The sequence below is a fragment of the Pristis pectinata genome, chromosome 25 (genome assembly GCF_009764475.1).
Source record: "Pristis pectinata isolate sPriPec2 chromosome 25, sPriPec2.1.pri, whole genome shotgun sequence".
NCBI classification, from domain to species: domain Eukaryota; kingdom Metazoa; phylum Chordata; class Chondrichthyes; order Rhinopristiformes; family Pristidae; genus Pristis; species Pristis pectinata.
Genome location: NC_067429.1, coordinates 7,623,524 through 7,649,167, shown reverse-complemented (window position 1 = coordinate 7,649,167; position 25,644 = coordinate 7,623,524). Strand labels below are relative to the sequence as shown.

General features: G+C 38.5%; 1 protein-coding gene across 4 annotated transcripts in view; it reads left to right on the top strand.

Annotated features, from left to right (window-relative positions):
- The window catches only part of LOC127582905 (F-box/LRR-repeat protein 20), a 115,589-nt gene that overhangs the window by 52,545 nt on the left and 37,400 nt on the right, over positions 1–25,644 (top strand). For 2 of the 4 annotated variants that reach the window (XM_052038549.1, XM_052038548.1), the window contains exons 3-5: positions 13,892–13,946; positions 19,165–19,203; positions 21,800–21,874. In XM_052038549.1, the coding sequence (XP_051894509.1) occupies positions 13,892–13,946; positions 19,165–19,203; positions 21,800–21,874 (169 nt within the window). The remainder of the gene's footprint in view (positions 1–13,891; positions 13,947–19,164; positions 19,204–21,799; positions 21,875–25,644) is intronic. The other 2 variants (XM_052038551.1, XM_052038550.1) reach the window with 1 other exon arrangement.

Sequence of the window (25,644 nt, the reverse complement as noted above, 5' to 3'; positions counted from 1 at the left end):
AGTTAAGGTTTGGAATACAAGTTAGAGAGCAGAATATCCCACACATATTGCAAATTAAACATTTTATGACATTATTTTAAAAGGAAAAATTGCTCAAGTAGATGAAAGTAAATCCAAAATGCCTCAAGCAATTTGGATCAGCAAACAAGGATGTGTTGTTGGTTTAAATCTGCCCACTCTTACTGCAGAGAGATTTTGTGTAATTGAATCTGATTAGTTCAAAGATTCTGTCTGTTAGAAGTAGGCATCAGTTGATCTCATTGGTTAGTTTTCCTGGCCCCTTGCTGGTTAGAGCTGTGTTCTGTAATGTGCTGTCTTTTGTTTAAAATGTGAAGGCTGTAAAGTTAATTGAGATCCACACTGATTAGTTTTTACCATAATGGATCCAGGTTAATGACTGCAGTTAAATCCTCATGTTCTTGCATTAAGTGCAATTTTTATTGGCAGTTATAAAACCCACTAAAGACCTTGTTTTAAGAGAAACTATGTGAATCTTGGAGTTGCATCTGAACTAGACTTTCACTACTATATATAAAAAAAAGAAAGCTTGAATTGATTTATTGATGAATTGGTTGTGGTATTTGAACGTCCTTTTTTCAAAAGTTGATATATAACATTGAAGTTCACTCCTATGACTATTGAAAAGATAATGTTTTCTGATTGTCCCATTGCCCTTGGAAATTCAAATAAACTGAGGTATTGATTAAAATGGATACAGTTTTAGGAAGTGCAAATGTGTTTCCTGACAACAGGTTGGTCAGTGGTTTTGCTGACATGAGATTAAAATAAAAATATATTTCTAAGGAAAAGGAAAAATGATGCAGACTTCCAAGATTTCTGAGCTGAGCAGCATTTCACAAAATCCCAAATAATTCGTAGTAAATTTTCATCTGATCAATTATAGCATGGCTTCAGGTCTTCCATTAACAAAGGTATAGTGGGTAGGTGCACAAACTGAGACGGAAGTAGGGATGCAGGCAGATGTGCAGCCAGGATCAGGGGGCAGAATCGGAATATACAAGACCATAAGATATGGGAGCAGAATTAGGCCACTCGGTCCATCGAGTCTGCTCCGCTATTCAATCAACATATTCTCCCGCCTTCTCCCTGTAACTTTGAACCCCCTTACCAGTCAAGAACCCGTCTATCTCTGCCTTAAGTACACCCTCTGTGGCAACAGATTCCACAAATTCACTGCCCTAGTCCGGTGGGAACTGAGGTTGGGGAAGCAGGATTGATATGTGGTGGCCCATTCACTGCAATGCACAGCAAATAGAGATTAATGGTGAGAATGCTTGATCTTATTTTTTTAAAATTGTTTTGTAAAACAAAGCACCAATATATACAGTTTACTTTGGGGAATGGAATGTGCAAAATGTAACACACTCCCCTCCAACTCTACCAGAAAGGTAGGCCAATGTTTTGTTTTTAAAATGACCGTGCTCATTTATGTCAAAGGTTTCTCCCAAAATGTTAAATTTCAACAGGAAGAAAAAACTTGTTATTTGTATTAAATAGAGAAAGCTTCAAATTGTTCAACTTAATTACACTCTAGTGCGTGTGCCTTTATTCAAGTTTGAGTTTGTATGCACTAATCTGGAAGTAAAAAAACTGGGGGGAAAAAAAGCTGTGACCTTAGGAGGTCTAAGAACATGCAGATAGAATTTGAAATATGACATTATCTGCAATGCCTCCTAAGTTGTTACTGAGTGGAGAAGTAAATCTTGCTGAACATGAACAAAAATTTCAACCTAAAACTACTTTGGAGCCTTTCTGAGAACAGTTTTTCCTAGTGTTGCTTTCAGTGGGGGATTAAAGAAAGACCTAAATTGGTGGGGAAAAAAATCATTTCAAAGTTGAGAGGAAAAGTGAGGGAATGGGGAAAGGGCAGAAGTGTGAAGGATGATGGGAAGCTGGCATTTTTGGACTTGCAAGCTTATAAGTACATGAAGGGAAACAAGATTAATTGGAGAAAAATATCATCCTTTGAGGGTGGTTCTGTGTGATGGAATTTTGTATAATAAAATCTTTAGTGTGGTTAAGGATAACTGATCAAAAAATCTTAGCCTTTTACAGTTTAACTATTTGCCAGGATACTTTTACATAGAGTTGTGTAGTATGACTTCTTTCAGTCCTTTGTGTTGCTAGGTTTTCAATCGTATGAGAAGATGCTGTTTGGCAGTATAGGGTAGGTATTCAGGCTTGAGTCCTGCACCTTGTTTTGCTTTTGTACAAGTGCATGTCCCCAAAAGTGTTTCCAAATTGACTGATGTGCCCCTCTGATTTGATGAACTGTTTTTTTTTAAAAAAATGCTGTAATTACATTATAAAAAAAACTATAATTAGGGAGACCTAGTTTAATGTCTCATAAGAGATGCCAGCACCTACAGTGTTGAACTCCCTTTGGATTGCACTGGAATGTCAGCCAAGATTCTGGACTGGGACCTGAATTTGGAACCTTCTGATTCAAAGAGCAGACTTCCAACTGATACAGACTTCTGAAAGTTTCAACCTCTAAGGTAACTCCAAATTTAGAGGGTTCCTTATCATTCATTAGCAGGGTTTCTGTATGTTGCTGATGTAACATTTGCTGCTGTGCGCATGTAGGATTTTGTGTATCAATGGTTGAGACATTAGAATGCAGGTCTATCTGCCTCCTTGGGTGGTTATTTTAAGATGCTGTTATTAGAAGATTTCAGGAGCTTTCTCCCTGGTATCCTAGCCAATTCTGAATTGCTATTTGTGGGAGCTTTCTGTCACAAACAGATTGCCACATTCTCTAAATCACCAAGGTGACTATTTCTTTAGACACAAAACACTTGGGACATTTAGTTTGTGACATTTTAAATTGTGAAAACTAAGTTGTTTTCTTTCTTGGTTCTGAATTGACATGGCACGTTCAGTGTGGCAGCTGGGGAAATCTGAATCCTACAATGCTGTCGTGGAGACAACCCTGTTTATTTACATTTGGCAGTGCTGTTGACTGAGACCTGCTTTGTAGGTTTCATATGACCAGAAGCACTGATGACTGTAGAGTAAGGACAATGATAAAGCAGACCACCATTTCTCCAGTGTGACCAGGAGAATATTATGGAGAGAATGGGAGTAAAATTATACTCTTTAGTTGTGTTTTGTCAGTAACAATAAATTATTCGTTTTAAATGCCATATCTGGATGGGCCACTTTAACATTCTGTTTGTAGTTAGCTTGACGTGTTTAAGTTTACATTAAATTTCATCAGTGTTAAATATAAACCTGCATCTTTCTGGATTAGACCAGCTTTTAATTTGTTCCATAATTTATCCAGATTGCTCATATAGAATCATTTGTTTGTAGAATTCTCTGACAGAAAATCATTGCATTTGTTTACTATATATTCAGGATGTGTGATTAGCTTGCTAAGTATTGCCAACATCTTCACTCATATTTAACCAGTGAAAATTGGCAATTGTGACAGCATCTTAAGACCTAAGAGCATAAGAAACAAGAGCTGGAGCAAGATGATTGCCCCTTGACTCTGCTCTGCCATTCAGGAGGTTGTGGCTGATCCAGTGAATGAAAATATAAAAAGAACTGTAGATGCTGGAAACCTGGAATAAAAGAGAAAATGTTTTGCTGCCCAACCTTGCTTTTGTAAGCTATAAAGTCAGCATTTTCCATTCTAAGGGTTTAGTAACTCTACTTGATGGGCTAGTAATCCTGAGAGTTTGATTACTAATCTGAAGGTATGAGGTTGAGTTATGTTATGGCAATTTAAATTCCATTTATTATACCTGAGGTAAAAAGCTGATGTGAATTGACAATAAAGTAATTAGTATATAATAATTTAAAAACCCATCTGCCTCAGTAATATACTTTAGGTTTGGAAATGTGCTGTCCTTGCATGGTCTGGCCAATCAGTGACCCGAGGGAATGTAGTCTTCCAATTGTCCAGTCAGCCACTTTGTTAAGAAAGGGAAAAATAGGATGTGGCAGTAATTGCTGGCAATGTCCACGTGCTTTGAATGAACAGAAAAGTACTTCTGTTATGCCAACTATCGTGTAGTCTTATGCAATGGTCATTGGGTGACCCTGGAGAGCATGCTGCCTAAATGTCTCTGCAGTGCATTACCATCTTGGATACAAGGGCTTATCCATTACCTACCTGTGGATAATGTACTACTAATAAAGTTTGGAATAGAAACAATACTTATTTTTAAAAAAGGATTGTGCTTTTGTCAGTGTTTGGGTGACAGACTTAAAATGCTAGTTTCTAGTTTTAAGATGTTTTTGAGACATTGCATTTACCTGAGCCATATCCTTTTCTCAAAGTACAGCACAGACAATGAAGTACAGTTGTTATTTAAATGAATCTGATACCTGTTTTGGGCAAATTAACACACATGAGCTGATTAATCAGATTGTCCACTTTTTGTGGTGGTTCAATGTTGAGGGATCCAATTAAAATGTGTCAAATATTATTTGGCTTGTTCACGAACTAGTTGAGGTAAGATGTATGATTTAGTAAATTTGCAGATGACACAAGATTGGTGGTGGTACTGATAGTGAGGAAGGTAGCCTTCATTTGGTAAGAAGGGCAGAGAAATGGCAGGTGGAATTTAATCCTGGAAAATATGAGGTTACATGGTTTGGGGGAACTTGGAAGGCTGTGATATGCACAGTCAATGGCAGGACCCTAGGAAGTACTGAGTCACAGAAGGACCTTGGTGTGCATGTTCAAAGATCCCTTCAGATTGCAGTACAGGTGGAATGGGTGGTCAAGATGACTATGGGGTATAAGAGTAAGGAGTTGCAGAGCAGATTTGCCAGGATGGAGCATTTCAGCTATGAACACAGAATGGATAGCTGGTGTTTTCTTAGCAGAGAAGTCCTTGCAGGCAACCTGAGTGAAGGTTACAAAACTGTGAGGGGCACAGTGAGTGAGAAGTTTCTTCTTTCACAGTGGTATCTGTAACTAGAGGGCATAGCTCAAAGGTAAGGAGGAATTCTTTTCGCTAAGAGGAAGGTTGGAATGTGGAATACATCACCTGAGGCGGTGGTTGATGCAGATACTTGCAATATTTAAGAAGGTATGAAGATGAGTACTTCAAATGCCAAGGCATAAATGGCTATGAATAAAATGCTGAAAGTGGTATTAGTATGGATGGTTATTTAATGCTTGGCATGGACACTGGGTCAAAAGGCCTGTTTCCATGCTGTATGACTCTAATGTTGAATTAATTGTTTCAAGAGCAGCAATAGCAATGAAGATGATCGGACAAGATAATTTACAAATATGGAAGTGAAACAAACCTGCAGACAATTTTGAGACCACTATGACCAAAGATAGTTATATGGCAAGAAGCTGAAATTGTAGTTTGAATAGAATGAACCAAAACTTTTACCAAACCAAGATGCTTCCTGTGAATAGAATGCACAGCTGAGCCATGCAGATGAGCAGGAATTAAGTCCAAAGTCAGCACTGAATTAGATAGTTTGGTTTGGGTGGTTTTCGAAGTGAAGCATTTTCTCTTTGGGAGTGGGAGAGAAGGATTGTGGGGTGTGTGGGTGGGGTGGGGAATGGATGAAAATGAAAGACTGCAGATGCTAGAATCTGGAACAAGTAAACAACACTGGAGATGCTCAGCTGGTCAAGCAGCATCTGTGGAGACAGAAGGTGCAAGTTGATGTTTCAGAAGAGATTCACCAGTATGTTGCCAGGGATGGAGCATTTCAGCTGTGAGCACACAATGGAATTGTTTTCTTCAGAGCAGAAAAGGCTTTGTAGGTGACCCGAATCAGGTCTAGGTCCTGAAACATTGACTAGAGAAACAGCACCTCACATTCCAACAGCATGAACATTGAATTCTCCACTTTCAGGTAACCTGTTCCCCTTCTGTCCCTTCACTCTCTCTCTGTCATGCGTTCTCTCTCTCTCGCATGCACTCCCTTCCTGAAAAACCCAGTTCCTCCTATACCTCCCCCCCCCCCCCCAACTTCCTTTGTCCTGTTCCTTTCCTCTCCAGCCACTCCATCTGCCCATCACTGTCCCACTAGGTTCCCTACCCCGATTGTTCCCATCTGCCCACTCCACCTCCCTTATTTGGCTCCATGCTCCACCCTCCCGTTCCCATCAGATTCCAACTATCCCAGTCACTTTCGCTATTTCCATCAATCCCCCTCCCCCTCCATCTGCCTATCACCTATTCCCTTACCAGCTCTTGCTCTACCCCTACCCTCACCTCTTTATACTGGCTATCTCCCCAGTCCAGATGAAGGGTCTTGACCCGAAATGTCGACTGGCCATTTCCCTCCACTAATGCTGCCTGACCCGCTCTGTTCCTCCAGCGGTTTGTTTTTTGCTCCGGATTCCAGCAGTTGCAGTCCCTTGTATCTCAGTTCTGTTTTGTTCGGGGGATGGATTCCTCTTACTGATCACTGTTCAGTGAGTTTTTAAATTAATTTTTCACTAGCATCTGCAGAGGGGCTACCGAGGGGTTATTTAAGATTGACTCCTAAATAACCTTTGGAGGTTATTTAAGAGTCAATCACATTGCTATGGGTCTGGGGTTACATATTGACCAGACTGTAAAGAGAGATTTTCTCTCCTGATTTTTAATGACAATCCATGAGATTCATAGTAATTACTAAGACTAAGTTGTTGAATTGCAGATTAATCTGAATTTAAATTTCACAGCTGCAGTGGATGTATCTGAAATATGGTCTCTGGTTTACTATATGCTGGTAACTTTACTGCTAGACCAATGTTGTGCCTCCACGTGTGAAGCATACACGTGGAATGATAAGATTAGATAGTGTGAGCACTGTCTATATTTGAATTACTTTTTCCAAGGTTCATAGTACAGAATCACTGCATGGAAAGAGGCCAACTGGCCCATCAAGTCCATGCTGGCTCTATGTGAGACCAATCTTGTTACCCTCCCCCATAGTGTTAATGAGGAATTACTTGTAAAGAAAACATCTACAATTAATTTTTGAATGCCATGATTGAATTTCTCCCCACCACCCTACCTGGCTGTGCATTACAGATCCTAACTGCTGTTATTGTCAGTTACCTTCAGATAGTGTGAGGGTGGTTTGATGGACGGCACAACGTGGTGGGCTGAAGGGCCTGTTTTGTGCCGTATGGTTCTATGGTATGGTTATATCCACTGGTTCTTGACTCTTCTACCCATTTGAACACTCTGTCTATTTTGTTTAGAACCTTCATAGCATTAAATGCCCCCTATCCTATTTTCTGCATGACCTCCTCTGTTTTAAGGAGGACACCACCAATGTTAAGAGGGCCATCTGGATCTTTGCCAGAGATATGAAATAATCTTTTAAATGTTGTTAAATTTAGCTCCTTTAGGAGAGGTGGATAAAACTGAGAGTGAATTGTGTGGAATGCATCAATTGAAGGTAGGGGAACCAGACCATGGAAGTCGGGGTTGTCACTCAGAGTAGTGAAACATGAGGTAGTTCCCAGCTACCTGAAACCTGAGATTTGTATGTTAAATTGTTAGAGCTAATCTTCTGCACAGCAATCAGTGAAGGCATATTGAGTGTGTGGGGTTAATCATTGTGCTGAACCTACCTGTGGGCCTGCAGCTACTTAATGTATTTACTTAAAGCATTCTGCTTCAGTTAAAGATTAGTTGGAGAATAGACCTGCTGAGTTTTGCAGTTCCTTTAGTAATTTTTATGATCCATTTAGTTTCATTATTAATAAGTAATTAATTTTAACTTTGCATTATTATTAGATATGAAATATCTTCAGGGCAGAAGTGATTTAGATTAGTGGGAATGTTGTCCCTGGTACTGGATCATCTCATTGAGGAGACATGCTGGGCTTCCCTGCTTGTTCCCATAGTGATGGCAACAGAATATATAAATACTGTACTTGGTTACATTCCTCTGTGGACACTGCTTGAAGTCCTTGCAGGGAAGGGAATTTTTGTGTTTTAACCATACACCACTTACTAAATTTTTTAAGTAATGGCTTTGCCCTGTTCCTCATCTCTACATAATAACCTCAACATCGAGTGATGCTGCCAGACATGTCCGCTTCCTTCTCATTTCTTGCATTTTCTTTTGCACAGGAAGAGATTGTGTTTTTATTATTTGTTGACAGGATGTGGATGTCATTTTAAATTCAGAAGGGTTTTTCTAATTATTCCCTGAAACGTGGCTTGTTGAGCTATTTCTGATGGTATTTGAAAGTTGGGAGTCAAATAGGCCAGATCAGATAAGGATAGGAAATTTGCTTTTGGAAATTAGTAAAGTAGATGGATTTTTATAATCTAATAATTTCATGGTCATTGTATTCTGGATTTATTTAATTTGTGGATTTTAAATTTCCTGGCAGCCTTGGAATTCAAGATTGTATCTCTGGATCAACCAGTTTACACCTCTTTATATCAGTCTGAGAACTTAGTGAAAATGTTAACTTACCCCCAGATTTCCATAATTAACATGAAAGAATAAAACCATGATCAAAAAAATGTTTTCTGGTGTATGATTTTTCTTTAATTTGGTAGCTTGGCGAAAATTGTCCTTTCCAAACTCCATTTGCAAACCAAAAACCAGGTCCAGTTATGCCATTTGACTGAAGTTTGTGTGCTGGATTTCGAGCCCTCGGTGAGCTAGAGGTGTGATACAAGCTGTGAAATTTGGTAACCTCGTTGCAGATTAATGAATAGCTTTTTGATAGGAGGATAAAACTTGATGGATTGCATTTATACCTTAAATTATTTTTGTGCTTGAAGTGGAAAACCTCAATTAATGATCATCTTTAATGTGAGAAATGGAAATAGAAGGTGCTGGAAATACTTAGATCATGCAGCATCTGTGGAGATATAAATGGGTCATTTTTCAGCAATCTTTCAACATTTTTTTATTTCTGATTTCTATTAGCTGCAGTTTTTTTTTGTCTTTCCTTTAAATTAGTTTTTCAACAAGGATACAGGCTGATCCTGGTAAGAATAAATGGCAGCTGGTAAAGCTGTACTTGTCAAAGGCTTGTTTTGTAGATACATGAACCTACATGGTGCTGTAGGTACTGCAACTTGCATGATATTTCTGAACCTTGTCGCTCCAACAGTATGTGGGATATTAGTTTTTATGCATCCTGATAGCTGTTGTCTGATGCCCTGCAAGGTACCAACTTCCATCCCTGCAGGGCCTTGACAGACTCTGTACTGGAAGAGCACTACTTGTAGGTCATGGATCTTCAGTTGAGTCTTGACTTCCCACACAGTGTCAACTCTGCATCATAATTTTCAGATACTGTGATGGTGTTTTCCCTTCTGGAGAGTCCTAGAACTAGGACACATAGTCTCTGGGTAGGGAATTAACATCATAGTCTTGGGCAATCCTGCAGGATTGAGGGTGACTTGTATCTACTCTGGTTCTGTGGGTTTTGAGGTAACTATGACTTTTTTTTTACTCAATGTGAATTGTTGGAATTAACTGAGAATGCTTGGTCATTGAGTTGATTGAAGTCGAGATCAGGAAGATCTTCGAACAATAGTGAAATCCTGATAGGAAGGTCAGATGATAAAATGGAGAAATGGTTGAGAGTTTGATTTTTACTGAATGGAAGTGTAGTTTGGAGGAGTTGTGGTTTATATTTCTTATGTTCTTAACAGCATGAGCTTTGAGTCTTTTCCACTGTGGTTGCATAGAATCAGTGAAGATATGAAAATCTATTTTGCTATAATTTATTTTAGAGGAAATCGGTAGCTTCATCTGCCAGCTTCCAAGTTGAGGTAATTGTCCCTGGAAAATTATTGAATAATTATACTAAAAGGAATAAGATCTGTTTCAGGGATTTTAAACACAGTTTCCCATTTAGTAGTGGGATGAGCACAATAACTTGTGCCTTTTTTTCCCCACTGCTCCCCTTCACACCCCTTTTCTCTCCCTCCCTCCCTCCACAAAAAAAAAACCTAATGTTTGTGAAGTAAACATCCTACTTAAAAAGATTTGTTTGGGTCACAAAAAGAGACTTTGAGTAGTTGCACGTGCGTGACTACACAATTAAGATTAATCAAACAAAATTGTTAAATATTTAATTACACTAATTTTATTAATCTTAGTTTATCTACATCCATTATTGCACAAAGATTAGTTGATTCTGTACAAATCTGGGATGGAGCCCAAGACTTCCTCACCATTTCAAAGTTTCACAACCCTCTGATAGAAGAAATTCCTCTCCATTAAACCTTAATATGGGCATCTTTATCTTAAGACCATGCCACCCAGTTCTAAGTTCCAGGGAGAATGATCACTTAGTATCTACCCTATCAAGCCCCCTCAATCTAGTGTTTCAACAGGCATAGTTGGTGGCATGGTGGGACTGCAATTTGTGTATTTATACATATTTCCTTGCAACATAGAAGGAAGCCATTTTAGCACATTGCATCTATACTGGTGTACAGAGTAATCACACTCCTTTATAAATTAACTCTGTAACCTCTTCTCTCTCCATTCTCATCAACTCCCCCCTCCAAATTCTATCATTCACATATATAAGGGAAATTTGTAGTGGTCAATGAACCTACCAACCTGAACATCTTTTTGTGATGTGGGAGGAAGCTGGTGCACCCAGGGGAAACCCAGGCAGTCACGGAGAAGGTGCACACTCCACGCTGCACCAGAGGTCAGGGTTGAACTCGGGGCACTGGAGCCGTGAGGTAGCAGTTCAGCTCGCTGAACCTCTGTTATCTCCTCTTGATGCTGCTGCCTCCACGCCAGGGAACTGGTTTGACCCTGAGCTCAAGTGCAGTTAACATGGAGTTTTCATGTTGTCACCACAATGACGTGGATTTTTGCTGGGTTCTCTCAGTTTTCACAACCCAAAGATGTTGCCAATATGTTAAATGGCTATGTTAAATTACTCAGTGCTGGTGAGTGGCAAAAGAAACAAAAGGAAGGAGATGGACACACAAGTTACAGGGTGCCAGAGGGTGGTGAAGGGGCAGAAGAACAGGATTGGTCTGCTGGGAACCAGCATGGACATGAGCTGCATAGCCTCCATCTGTGCTATAATAAATAAGAAATAGATCTATTCTACCCTATACTCAACCCCGAAATAAATTTTGCACTTCTTCCCACACAGTTATATCATTCCTTAAACAAGGAGATTAAAGCTATTCAGTATTTTGGCTTTGGTCTCATCAGAGCCCTGTACTGGTGTAGCAAGACTTTTGTACTATATCCCTCTTGTTTGCTAAATTTGTGTCCCTTCTACAAGGCCTCCTGCCCTTCCTGAACACCAGCACTTATTGGACTTGCACCAAGTAAATGGTTGTTTTTCTGTTCTTCCTATCCAAGTGGGTCATCTTGCTTTTCCCCACATTATACACAATATAATCCAGCTCATCCAAAACATTTGCCCATTTCCTAACATGCACCCTTGTGCTTCCTGATCTACGTTATCTTCTGATTTCCTTTATTTAATATCATTGATTTTAAATCATTTAAAACCTTGCTAATTGCTATTTCTGTAGCCTTTTTACAGCATTAACAATCTGAGCTCTCTAGTTCTTCAGCCCTGATATCTTTTGCTGCTCGTGTCCTTTTTCTCTTCCAGCTACTGAGGCCTTGAGTTATTTGGAGCAGGTGGGGTTAATCTTTTCAAGTGGTGATCCATTGTTAGGGAGCATGTTGAACAGTTGGTTATTAAGGCAAACACATCATTTGTCCAAGAGCTTGAGTGCAAATCTTTATTCTTAAGTTTTCATTTTGCCTGCTTTTGCCACTTAAGCTTGTATGTACAGTGAACCTCCATTATTTTGGCATGCTAATGCTGTTGCTGGACTAGCAGATTTTCTGCACTATCAGATGTTATTCTATTAATACTCAGATGCACTTTTAATTCATTTTGTTTTTAAGATTGTACATAGAATAATTTTTCCAGTGAACCTTGTAAGTTTCAAGGAAACACAGGAAACAAGGCCCTATAAATTTCAAGGGAACATGGAAAACTGAACAAATGGGGCCAAGTCCTTGGGCTCCCTTTGAACTCACCTGGTTCTATCATCATCTGGTGAGACAGATGCCAAATCATTGGGATCTCTGAATAGTTGGATAATGGATTATCGAAGTTTTATTGTAATGCTTAAAGTAGATACCTATTAACTTGCTTTCAAATTCCTCACCCACTTCCTATTTCTGTCATTTCCTCCAGCCTTGCAACTCAGATGTTCAGACCTTTTTTGTTGCCTCTTGATCAACCCCGTATTTAATTGATGCACCATTTATAGCTGAGCATGCCACTGCAGTATCCAATCTCTTTCCTATTCTTAAGGTGCTCTCTACCCTTCTCTCCTTTCTGCTCTAAAACTCCCAACACCTACCTCTTGAACTAAACTTTGTCATTTGTCCAAATATCACCTTGTGACTGGGCATAGAAGTTTAGCAGCATTCGCTTGGAGCACTGTGGGACGTCTAGATGTGTTAAAGGTGTTATGTAAATGCATTACAAAAGATATCAAATATCTTTTTGCAATGAAAGTGTCAAATGATTAAAATATCAGCTGTAATATTTCCTTATTGTAGTGTTTCTTGAGTAGAATTAGAGCAGGTTTCATTTATTTCATCATTGGATAATTGTCCTTGATTGTTGCTTCACTATTTTGAAACCTAGAGGAAATGATTAGAACAATTATTGATTGGCGTACTACTGTCATATGCAGAACCAGAAAAAAAAACTTATGTCGTCTTGGGCAGTGCCTTGTGATTGAGGAGTTTTTTTTCGTGGGTGAAGAGGTTGATGTGGAGCCCAGATTTTACCATATATGGGGCAGGAGATGTCTGATGGGATAGGCAAGTGGTTAGTTTATGAAGTGAAATGCTCCTTCCACCATTTGCAGCTTCCACCAGTTACTCCTTCCACCATTTCCACTTGATGCTCCTGGTGCCACCCTGAATTCTGCTCCTCTACTTCTTATGTTCTTGTGGGCCAGGGACACCCAGACATTGGTGGGGATGTTGCCTTTTTTCAAGGCCCACATACACACATCCTTGAATCTTGCATTTATAAAATCTAAGTTGAGCACTTCAAGAAATGGCTCACAAAAGGCTCCTGAAAATAAGTGGAGAAAGGGGGCAGCCAGTACATTGTGCCTATCATTTAGCTGCAAGACTCAGATCAAATGTTTTGAAAGGCTCAGCATCAGTTGATCTTTGTTATGAAATGCTCAACGTGATTCAGATATGCAGTGTCTGAAATACTGCAAAAAAAGAGACCCATTTCAACTGACAACCTTGTATTTTCAAGTATTGAGCATATATACACTTTGGCCTACTTCTGTGTTGTATATTTTGTATAAATCTATGTAACTGGTGGATCAGCATTGCAAGGTAATTAGGCAGCACCACAGCCATTATAATAATAGAGAGACAAACACTGGATAGTGATCAGGAATATGACCAGAGGCTAATGTTGCTCAAGCATATTGAGCTCAAATTTATTGCCTCAACTGTCAGGTGAACTGAAATTATCTGACCAATAATCAAACAAACATTTTTCCGTACGGTTTAACTGCACACTGCCAGCGGAGTTTGAACAACAATGTAAGTAATTACCGGAGATGACAGTGCCCGTCTTTATTTTCTGATTGCTGCGGGTTCACTGCTAAAAACCAGAGCCTCTGAGGTCCCACAACCAGAAATGAAAGTTGTGGGTTGCCACTTGAGCCTGTGCAGTGATATAACCAGAGACCTGATTCTATAGCCCAGGAAATCCATTACATAACCACCTCAACTAGAAGCTATTTGGTATACTATTAATGGTGAGAGTTATAATATTTGGAATGACCTGTACACCTACGTGCACATGAAATTGCTGGTGTATTCATACCTATTTATTGTTCAGCTCTGTTTCAATTACTGTCTCTTCCCACAGAATATTCTCCTTTCTGGATGTAGTCACCTTGTGTCGCTCTGCTCAAGTCTCCAGGGTAAGGCTTCTTTAAGTATCTTTCTGACATTTTTTTTGAAGCTCTGATCCAGGCTGACCCCATTGGCTAAGCTAATTGAAGAAGTGAATAATGCAGACTAATAAAGATCTAGTTTTTGCCCCTGGTAGAATCAACTGATTCAGTACCAAGGAGGGGAGAATTGGCAAGAGTTACTGTAAGTTACCATCTATTTTGGAAATGTATGTATTGTTGTTGAGGTATGAGAGAGGAGCACATTAATGAAGGGTGGAGAGGCAAAAAGAACATTGATATGAAAGCAATAGAGGGAAAATACTAAGATTCATTCATTATAAAATAATGCAAACTATGCTGTTGATGAGCTAGTGTTACTTGGGCTGCCTAATTGGTATGATACTTTACAATGGACCATCTGATATTAGTTCAGTGTTTTACTTTTCCCTGTTGAAATGAATTGTGTTGCTGGGTTTAGATCCATGGGTTTTATGTGGCCTCTGGAATGTGTGACCTCAATATTATGCACAATTGCCTTGTATGTAGGCTTCCGGCAAAAATTGCTGGATGGTAACCACTTGAAATTTGTGCAATTTGAGCTTGTGTCTCAGTCCAAGGACGTCAACTCAGCTGTCAAGACCCCATTGCTGACTCTGCTGATCAATAGGTTGTCACAGTGAAGGGAATAAACCTCATATTGCTTGACTCCAAACTTGTGCTAGGCCTGTGGGGAACCTCACAATGAATTAAAACATGATTTAATGGAGCTATATATACTATGCTCCAGTTAGAGGCAAGCTTCTATATCTGCAAAATAGCAGTGCTCTTCCTAGATATGGAAAATCTCTTCCTAGATATGGAAAATTAACTCCTCTAGCCAACTAAAAATGTTTTAAATTATAACCTTTGTTTTGATAACCATTGTGTAGTGTTGGATCTTCAGAATATCTAAACTTTTTTTCTTTTCAATTACCACTGAGAAGACTATAATGAGAATTGTGGGTAGTTTAAACTTAATAGGATATTTAATGCTATGGTGAAGATTTGGAGAAAAATGTTTTTGGAAACCACTCTGTCATAGCTAACCTTCTGAGAAGAAGATTGAAAGAAGTTCCGATCTAGTTCCTCAAGATGACCTGAAATAATTTTTATGAAGGTTTCTTATCAACTTTAAACTGTGATCAAAGACTAGAAATCATGAATAATGGCACAAATTCCTTTCCCTTGATCCTGAAAACAAAGTATTCCCTGTATTTTTTTTGATCCTTGTCAAAAGACTAGTGTTGAGGGGGCAATTTAATATGTATGTGATTAGACATTACAAAACTTCTGACCCTGTTAGACTTCTTAAAAAGCAGCTGGTCAGATTAAAAATAGTATGAATATCCAGTTAATTTTGTGAAATTTTTGGTCAAATTTTATTCTTGAATAACTTGAGACATTTGACTTTGAGGATCAGCCAGTTATGGTTTGCATGCATGAAGAATCTGATTAACTTGTGAGAAACAGTTACAGACTTTTACATTTGACCCAGCTTGTTGGATGGGGCCTTAATGAAAAGATTGGTCTTTCCTTGCAATGTTTTTTATGACATTGGATTTGTGTTGATCTCTTGTCCTGGATGTAAAAGAAGAAAGAAAGATTAAAAAAAATAAAGTTGCATGTTATAAATGCTGGAAGGAAAGGTAAGATCATTCAGCCCACTTCTCTCTTGACCTCAACTTTCCAAATCAATATCTGGTTGCATTTTGATCAATCCTCACGTTCCTTTTCCACCCTATTGCAAATTAATTTCAAGCATTTGTCACCACTGAATAAACCCATTCAGCATTGCCAATCTAAGTTATTTTTTAATGCTCTAGTGTTGCATTTCTGGTCTGATATAAAGTCCCCAGGGTTAAAGGGGGCAGTTGCAGTATGGACATGCAATTGGCTAACAGATAAAGTGCAGAGAGTATTGGTAAATGTAAATATTCATAGTTGGGTAGCAACTGCGAGGAGAAAAATAGAAACATTAATCCCTAGATTGGTGAGCAATTACACTTTCTGTTCTTTCAGCATCTTCAGTATTCTGCTTTGCAAATATTTTGCAGATTCATCAAAATCATTTATATAAATAATTAATAACAAGGGTCCCATGGTAGCGTAGCAGTTAGCATAATGCTAATACAGCACCAGTGACCTGGGTTCATTTCCGGCCGCTGTCTCCCTGTGACTGTGTGGGTTTCCTCTGGGTGCTCCGGTTTCCTCCCACATTCCAAAAATGTCAGGGTTAGGAAGCTGTGGGCACGCTATGTTGGCGCCGGAAGCATGGTGACACTTGCCCCCCAGACTCCATGCTTTCTACGCAAAGATGCATTTCACTGTGTGTTTCGATGTACATGTGACTAGCAAAGAAATCTTAAAGACTCTTTTAAACACTAAAACTTGTTTGTTACTCATGGTTAATTATTTTATACTTGAGATCAGGTTTGTTACTGCATACCTTCTCTGGTGCCTTTATTTTAGACTTGTGACTTAAGTCTAACTACACAACATTGTGGTCTCACTCTATATTGTCAAGGACTCATGTAACCTTTGTACTTCACTGTTCTGGCTTGTCTGGGATCCTATTAATTTAAAGAACTATTGCAAATGCAGAGATTGGGATATTTACATTCTCAAGGAAAGGAAGCTGAAGGGTACAAATTATCACAAGCTTGTTATACAAGTTACTTTGCAGTGCTGAGTGAGCTTCCTTAAAAGCTGGCTTTGAGCCCCTACTGTTACATTTCATGAACTGATTCAACATCTTTACAAAGTCAAATTCACAAGTGATGTCAACCCAGAAGAAGCTCTTGGATCTGATCTGAATGAAGCAACTCAAACTTCAGATGAGTGGATGAAATGCATGTGGCTGCAGATGATATTTAATGAAGTCAAATATGGAAGTGCCACATAGAAAAACAATAGTGGCCTATTTAGTTCCATGAAGGGTTTCAAAAGTGTTGAGGATAAAATTGTGAAAAGAGAGCTTTCGAACTATGAATCTCCTAAACATGTCCAATCACTGCTGAACAGTAATCAATAAAATACATAGGATTCTGCAACAAAACTTAGAGCCTTACTTTGGGGGGAGGAGGGGTGGTGGGAGGAAACACCATTCAGATTGAGTAATCTTCTGGTCAGATGCCCAGAGTACTTTGATATTTGTTACAACACTGAACAATTGGACACTAGTTCAGTGAAGAGCCATGAAACCAATACCCACTGTCAATGGCCAGAGTTATGAAGCAAAACTGAAGACCAGGCCTTTCTGTTTGAAGATGATTTAAGTAGTACATTTTGAAGTCTTCAGAATATCATTTTTATGTCTCTTTCTCCTCTGCAATTTTCACACTCAACTGTGATCAGACAAAGGGATAGATGGGACTAGTAAAAAGTACAAATTAGGATCAATGTTAAGAAATTCTTTCTGAAACTATTTAAGTTCTTGATTGAGAGACTGGAACTGTAGAGCCTTTCTGGGTGGTTAAGATGGGCAAATGACTACCATTGTCAATTGCAGTTTGGAGAAACTTATCGAAAATTTATTGAAAGACTGTACACAATTTGGCTGCTTTGAAATAAATCCAGTAATATTTAATTTAAGAGGATTAGTCAATTAATATTAAAATATTTATAAATGGCAGTGTTCTGCAACTGTTTAAAGAAATCCAAAATTTAAAACAAAATCTTGCATCCATATGGATTTCCTGATACAAATCCATTTTCCACATAATGGCAGTGTTTCCCATTATAACTTCATATTTTAAATGTAACTGTAATACTGTCATACCTCACGGTCATCCCTTGAATACTTCTGTCACCTTCGTTCATAGTCTAGATTTTGCTATTTCACTAGCAACAGTAAAAAATATAATTTCTGTACATGGTCAACATAACAGAAGAGGCTGGGAACAGATTAAATCTTTACCTGCAATTGTCCCTGTTCCATCTAAAGATTAAAATTAAGATTTGTTCTACGAAGTCCTTCTATCTGGAATCGACATGGGTCTCTGTTAGCCTTGGGGCTTTGGATCAATTTGGAACCCTTTGGGTTTATCAAGTAAAACTATTGAAAAGGTTTCAGAAGTAATAATCAGTGATGTACTTGTTGATTTGACTCTCAGGATTTTAGATTAGTGTTCACGTAGCCCATACAATTTCACCGCCTTTGAATATTGACTTTTTTTGTCTCACCTCTAATATATGTCCATCACCTTGATAATAGAAATTAGCAATGTATAATTTGAAAAACTAGAATGTGAAATGAGAGTATATTTTTTGTGAAACTTTTTAAAGTGTAGAATTGTTACTTATTTCTGAATAAGTCAGTTTGTTTTTAATGTTTTGCAAATAACATGATGCATGAAAAGTATGAAATACTTGTTCTATAAACAGTCCATAATCTCATCAGAATTAGCTGATGATAAGTAGTTTTGTTTTTGCTAAATATTAATTGAGAAAAATCCTTTTTGCTCAGAATTAAGAATAGAAAAATCTTTGATTTTAGTTGACAAGAAAATGTACCATTGCTCTGTGTACATTGATCTTGCTCAAATCATTGGTTACAGGGCAATATACCCATTTAAAAAAAACTCCCAAGTAATGTTAGAGAGAGATTCCAATTTACATTTAGAGATATAAAATACCAGGGAGGTTTTTAATGTTCTGAAATTTGGATAAGTATTGATATCTAACAATGCTATTGGAGTTCTACTGGCCATGTGCAATGAAAAAAATTATTGCTACTGAATACAAGGTCATGAGAAATTGCTTGCAAGATGGGCTTGACCCACATTCAGTCATTTAGTGTGTCTCATGGTAGAAGGGTGTTGCAGTGACATCTGAGTTTCAGGTCACTTTTATCATCCTCTTTAAAATTTACTGTTCAAAATGGTTGTGTTTTACATTTGAGAGGAGTTCAAGTCAAAGGTTTTTTGCTTCAGATTTGGATGCAGGAAAGTGAAGCGTTTTTCTGGTAATGGAACCTTAATATTTTAGGCTCAGTGTTTGCAGATCTCCCGATGTGTTGCTCAGGCCGTGTAATTACATTTATAGTTTTTCTCTTTACCTCGCTCCACCCTGATCTGACCATTGCTTCATGATTTCTGTCCAATCAAACTTTTTATGGTTGATTTCCCCATCCGCTACTTCCTGTATCTCACTGACTTGTGCATATTTTTGTTTTTGGGTTCTACGTCTTGCCTTTGACGAACTGGAGGACGGTGCAATAAATTGGCAGCCAATAGTTGGAAGGCAGGTACTGGATACTAGGATAAGATGGGGAAACACAGAATACTCAAAAGGGAATTTGGGCATTGAGGTTGAGCCTGGGAGAGTTTGGTAATTGCATTTCAGGGTTGATATGTGAGAGAGTGTTGGGCCAGGTTCAGTTAGTTACGCAGGCTGATTCATGAATGGCATTGCACTGCATGCTAATATTTTAATGGTGAGTCCATCCATGGAGGGAATGGCCAGATGCGATGGTATATTGGAGTCTTCTATGACATTAGCATTACAACCTTCATTTGCAGAAGTCTGAGCTCGCTTGCAACAAGGTGGTCACTGGGTCAATGGAACCAGCAAAAAACAGCCTTTGTGACATGCTTACATTTTTGTGTTTTATTTTGTTCCTCATTTTAAAATAACAGCTAGAAAACCTACTAGAACTTGCCCTTAGAGGACTGTTAAATGTTTTCCAAAGAGGCATTCCGTTATGTTGTATGTTCCCAATTCCTGTAAATGAATTTGAGACTGATGATCATATAGTAAAACATAGTTGATTGCAGAAGATTATTTTCAATTAGCTTATCTATTCATTATGTAGATAATGACAAAGTATGTCCTGACTGCTAAAAGCAGAACCGATTTTAAACTTGGCTGTCAGCTTATTCTTCATTATCAACCGATGGAAGGACTTGTTAACTGTTATGAGGCAGCACTTAGGCTTGCAAAGGCTTAGCAAGCTCCACTAGGACTACTTGGCCAAGGCACAGCCAAAAGAGCAGATTTCTAGGCGGGAGATGGGTGTGAGGGTTCTTGACATCGAGACAGCATTCAAGTTAGGGACACTCATTTAGGGAAGCACTAAACAGAGCTACTCCTTCACATCTCCAGTGGCTCCACTGCTGTTGGGGTGGAATTTGCACGTTCTCACTGTGACCATGTGGGTATTTTTCTGGATGCTCTCGTTCCCTACATATTCTAAAGACAAGTTGGTAGGCTAATTGGCCTTTGTTAAGTGAATATGGTGGATTGAAAGGTTCCTTTCTGTGCTGTACAACTCTAACTCTCTCAAGGTATGACTATATGATCTTTATAAAATTGTGGTCAGTGAAAATCAGGAGGAAAACTGCACTGTGCTGGAGTTGTACTCAACAAAGATGATAAACAAGGTTGTTGGAAGCCACATATCTCAGCCCCAGGACCTCTCTGCAGGAGTTCTTTTGATGTATATCCTGGAACCAGACATTGCTCCATGAAGCATTCCACACACATGTGCAACAAGGTCATAAAAGCATTGTCCTTGGCTTGAAAAGTGACAGCTAGCCTTCTCTGGGGCTGGGGTTAGTGCTGTTGCCTTTCTCATTTGAGGAGAGGGACAAATAACAGCATTAACAGTTGTTTCAGCTCACTTTTGTAAAGATTTAAGCGCAGTCTACCAAGAGAGCATGCACAGCATTTTAGTTATAGCAGGGCATTTTGCCATTTCAAATAAATATGAAAGAAGTTCATTTCTCCACCTATGTGTAATTTTAGCTGTTGCTAACTGTCACATTGCTATGATGCTTCCTGCAATTGTGTTCCCACAGGGCGTATTCACAATGTCTTGAGCTTCCTTAGAGACCAAGTTGGAAAGTTGGTTGTTCTTTTTCAAGTTTAGTGTAACACCTTTGTAACAAAACAGATGAAATTTTAGTTTGTTAAGCATTAGACTCCGAGCTCCCAGCAAATGAATTAAGCGACATTGAAATTTGGCCTCTTAGGAGGAATATTTTGCTGTAAATGAAATGTGAATTGATGTATTCCTTACTAAAAACTCATTGACTCTCTAGCTCGACGGAGCTACCAGATGGTAGAAAATTTGAACTGAACTGACACAGGCTGTATAAAACTCAATGTAGCAAATTATCTAATGCAGGCTGAAATGTTAATGCATTGCTGCAGTTGATAATGTAATCCCTCATCAATATGACTATGGTTGTGCTCAAAATGGATAAGTGATTTAGAGTAGAATTTTATTGTCCATCAATACTTTGATTGTGCCAGGGTATGGAAATCAATGTAAAGGTGCTGATGGACTGAAAAAAGTGCAAAATGCTGCTGGTGTTCCAATACCCTATTCCTTCATTGCAGGAAAACTTTCCTGTACCTTAATTTGAGCAATTCCTCATGCTGCAAAGAGAGCAAGAATCAGGATTGGTTGCGTTTATGTTTGGGATTTTTGAGATATTAGCCAATGTGCTAATGTTCTCATTACAAAATAGCATACAAGGAAGGTGAGAGACAAAATAGGAATTCAGACATAAATATGAGAGGTATTCTGATTGAATAGACTGAAGCACTCCCAAGTTTTTCTAACAGCCTAGGTGATTCTAATTTATGGCCATGGCTTTATGGGATAATGCAACTCTGGGGCTGTTGATCTTGGTCGAAGCTTAGCTTAGGCTAGAACTGGCTTGGGACAAAATTTATTACACTAACTTCCCAGGAAATTGTTTTTATTATACACACAACCTCAAAAGGGAAATATTATTCAACCTTTTTGTTCACATCCTTCCTTATAAATCCTTTTCCACACCTTAGTCTGTTTATTTACATTTTCTCAGATTAACTGAATTATTTTGTGTTTTCAGTACTGGAATGTCCTGGCGCTGGATGGTAGTAACTGGCAACGAATCGACCTGTTTGACTTCCAAAGAGATATAGAGGTATGATGTACAAGGCATCCTGAAGAATTACTGATGGAAAAGCTGAATATTGCAACAGAAATTATTGAAATGATCTTTTATTTAAATTGACCACAATCTCTCATAGAAAAATATAATTGTACTGTACTTTGATTATCATGAAGGTTCTGGGTGGACAACCAGCATAACTTGAGCCATAGAACAAAATTTTGAAACATTTGGTTAATTGCAAAGGCATTACACTTGATTGGTAATGAAAAGCAATTTCTTTGCTATGTCAGTTTGATTTGGATGATAGTACTGATTTTATAGTCATGAAGTTGTGAATTCGAGGACCACTCCCAGTCTTGAGGCATTGTTTTATTTTGTTGGAGGAGTTGTCCTTGAAATGAGAATGTTCCAAGGCCCAGATGACCTTTTCCAATGGCTCATCCCATGATGTACCACTCAAAGAAGAGCACAGAGGGTTCTTGCTGTTCTTTTTCCACCCAGTTTGATCAGCAAAACTCCCTCATTTATCTGGGTATTTAGCTTGTTTATGGAATATAGCAGTCATTTTGTGCACAGCTATACTTCATTCCCAATAGTGATTTTACTACAAATGTAATTCAATAGTTGTGAAAAGCTTTGGTGTAAAATCACTTGGTGAACTTAAATTTGTTACTTTAGATTGACAGTAGCTGAATTTTTGGTGATAGGTGTGAGCTTACACTTCAGTTGCTTAACTGTCTTTGTGATGATAGGAACATTTCAAATTCTATTCCTGTGAGCTAATTTTCAGCCAAGGAATTAGAGACTTTCGTGATTGAATCTCAGCTGGGTACCATAATAACTGTTACTAATGCTAGCCCTTTTTTTGCATCAATTGATGCATTGTTTTGAATTCTAAGCAAATTGCTTAAAAGAAATTCATTCTGATACAACAAGAAAGAACTATAGGAAGCAAGCAGATTATTGGGGGAGAAAAACTCACACCTCAAAAAGGGTATTGTTCCAAATTGGTGCTTATTAACCAGAAAAGAGTTCTGTTTTCTCCCCAACCCTCTCCATTTCACCAACCCCACCCATTAATAGATTTGACACATCAAAAAAAAGCATGCTTAACTAAAGACAGGAAGTAAATAACTGCATTGATCAAAATGAATGTGTCATGCATTCTCTGTTTAATTGGGTATGTTGGAATATTCTTCCATGATGTATCCAGGGATAACAGAAGCACTCAACTTTCAGTAAGGAACAAAGGAACAGTTTTCAGCTGTATTCTAACATTTGTGTGAACTGAGCTAAGTTGGGCTTTTACCATAAGGTCTTTGTGGCCTTTTACATCTGGGAGGTGTATTGTGGAAGCTGCCAGCTTCCCAAGATTTTGTTTAGCATCATCTACTGGAGTGCAGGAATAGAGATGGAGAAAACATGGGCTGCATTAGAGAATAAAATAAGAGTGTTATATAGTCACAACAGGTCTGAACTATTGGTTAGTCAGTATGGGAAAATTTGCATGAATTTGTTTGGGGACCAATGGCCAAAGTATTAGGGGAGGGGATGTAGGCACTCACTCACCCCTATCGAGGGACTTGGCAATGGTGTCATTCTGCGTTTTTTTTTTACAGTTTTAGCTCCTTTCATTGAATTTAATTTATAAAATTTATGTAGGAAATTAATTCTGTTTAATTTGTTCTGAGTATCATAGGTTTCATGTTGCAGACATCATAATTGCAAAAGTGAAATCTATAATTGTACTCTGCCTACCTTTCTTGTATTGTCAAGGGCTCGCAACATGTATATGCGTATAGTGTCATCTTGCTCAAAAATGCCCTATGTAATGCTTCATGCACTACGCAGGACACGTCTAATTTTGTTCAATCAGTAAGCATTAATTTCCTGTGGCTGAGACTGGCTCTAAATCAATTCCCTTGATTCTTGATTATAGCAATTGTATCTTTTTGTTTTGCTCTTCTTCTGTGAGAAGAATATGATAAATTAATCTCTGATATATTAATCTGCATAGGCTCTGGGCATTTGTGTCCAATCAGAAATGTCAAGCAGCTGTTCTCTCCTACCCTACATCAGCCAAATACACACATGGTTCTGAGAGATCTTGGATCGTAGATAATGCCAATCAGGAGCTACCTTGTAGGTATGGGGGTTAGACCAAATACTTGTCCACATTTTGCCTCACTAGAAGGGCCTTGACCAATGCTCTGAAGCTCCCCTAGGCATTTGGTTGATGGAGACTTGACATGTGGAACAAGAGGATCAATGCATTTTCATGATGATACAGTGGGACACTAGGTCAACAATGGGTGGAAAAGGACAGGGGAGTGGGCATGGTGTCTGTAGATTGCACAGTGCACAAGAAAATAGGAGGCCATCAGATCCTTCATGCGTTTTAATATGATCATGGTTGATTTATGCTGGCCTCAGCTCTCTAGTACCATTGCTCCATACAGCTCTATACCTCGATCTATCAAATAGTTATCCACTTCCACTTTAAATACTCCTAATGATCCAGCTTCCACCAACCGCTGGGGCAGAGAATTCTGGAGATTCGCCACCATCTCTGAGAAGAAATTTCTACATTTTTTTTTAAATGACTGGCTCCTTGTGGTTATGACCCTTTGTTGAGACCCTCCCAATAGTGAAAATATTTCACCATCTACCCTGTCAAGCCCTCTTAGGATCTTGTATGTTTGAATAAGGCCACCCATTCTTCTAAACTCCAAGGGATACAGGCCCAAACTATTTTTAGTCTCTCTTGATAGGACAACCCTCTCATCCCAGGAATAGTTTGGTGAATCTCCTTTGTACTCTCTCCAATCTATATCTTTTATTGTATGTAAGGACACCAAAACTGTATGCAGCATTCCAGGTGAGGCCTTGCTAATACCAGTACAATTGCAATAAAACCTCTCTATTTTTAAACTCCAATCCCTTTGCAATGATGGCCAAGATGTCATTGGCCTTCTTAACTATTTATAAGACCTGCCTGATAGTTTTGTGATTTGTGCACCAGAACACCTTGATCCCTCATTACTTCACTCATTTGCAGTCTCTCTCCATTTAGATAATCTGTCTTTTGATTTTTTTACTGAAGTGCACCTTACAATAGCTGTTTAAAATTTTTTTTAAAGTAATTGGGAAATGGAGACAGTGCATGAAATGATGTAAGGAGAGGAGTGAAAATGTGTTTTGTCTCAATGTAGGACTTGCAAATTTGTTAGAGAATTTAAAAGGAACTTGGTGCTTTTATTGTAAGAACATAAATACAGGAGCATTGTAAAATTTTGCCTATGTTTAAAAGGATAAACATTTATTTTGGGCCAGTAGTTAGTTAATTAGATGGCATTATATATTAGACCTATTATGTACTGCACCAGACATTCACTTTGTTCCATAGATCTGAATGGAACAAAATTGGCTCTGTGCATATGAGCATTGCATGCAATTATTGTCTGGACAGTGCGACTGCCAAAGCTGAATTTGTTCATTATTTCTTGTATATTGTAAATTCTTCAGAACTGTAACTTAAATGGATTCTTCAATACTGAGTTCTTTTAAGGTTGAAGGAGGAAAGATGACGCAAAATGTCATCAATGTGGTCTCCCACCACACATGCTGAACCCCATTAGCAGTCTTGCTGACACTTTCTAGCCCTCACCAGTCTGGTTACGAAATCCTAAATTGTCTTTACAGATGCTGATGAGCCTTCTATGGAATGCCAACATTTTTCTGTTTTTAAATATGTCTAGACTGCTAGGCATTTACAGTTGGTCATCTCCCTGACAGTTGAA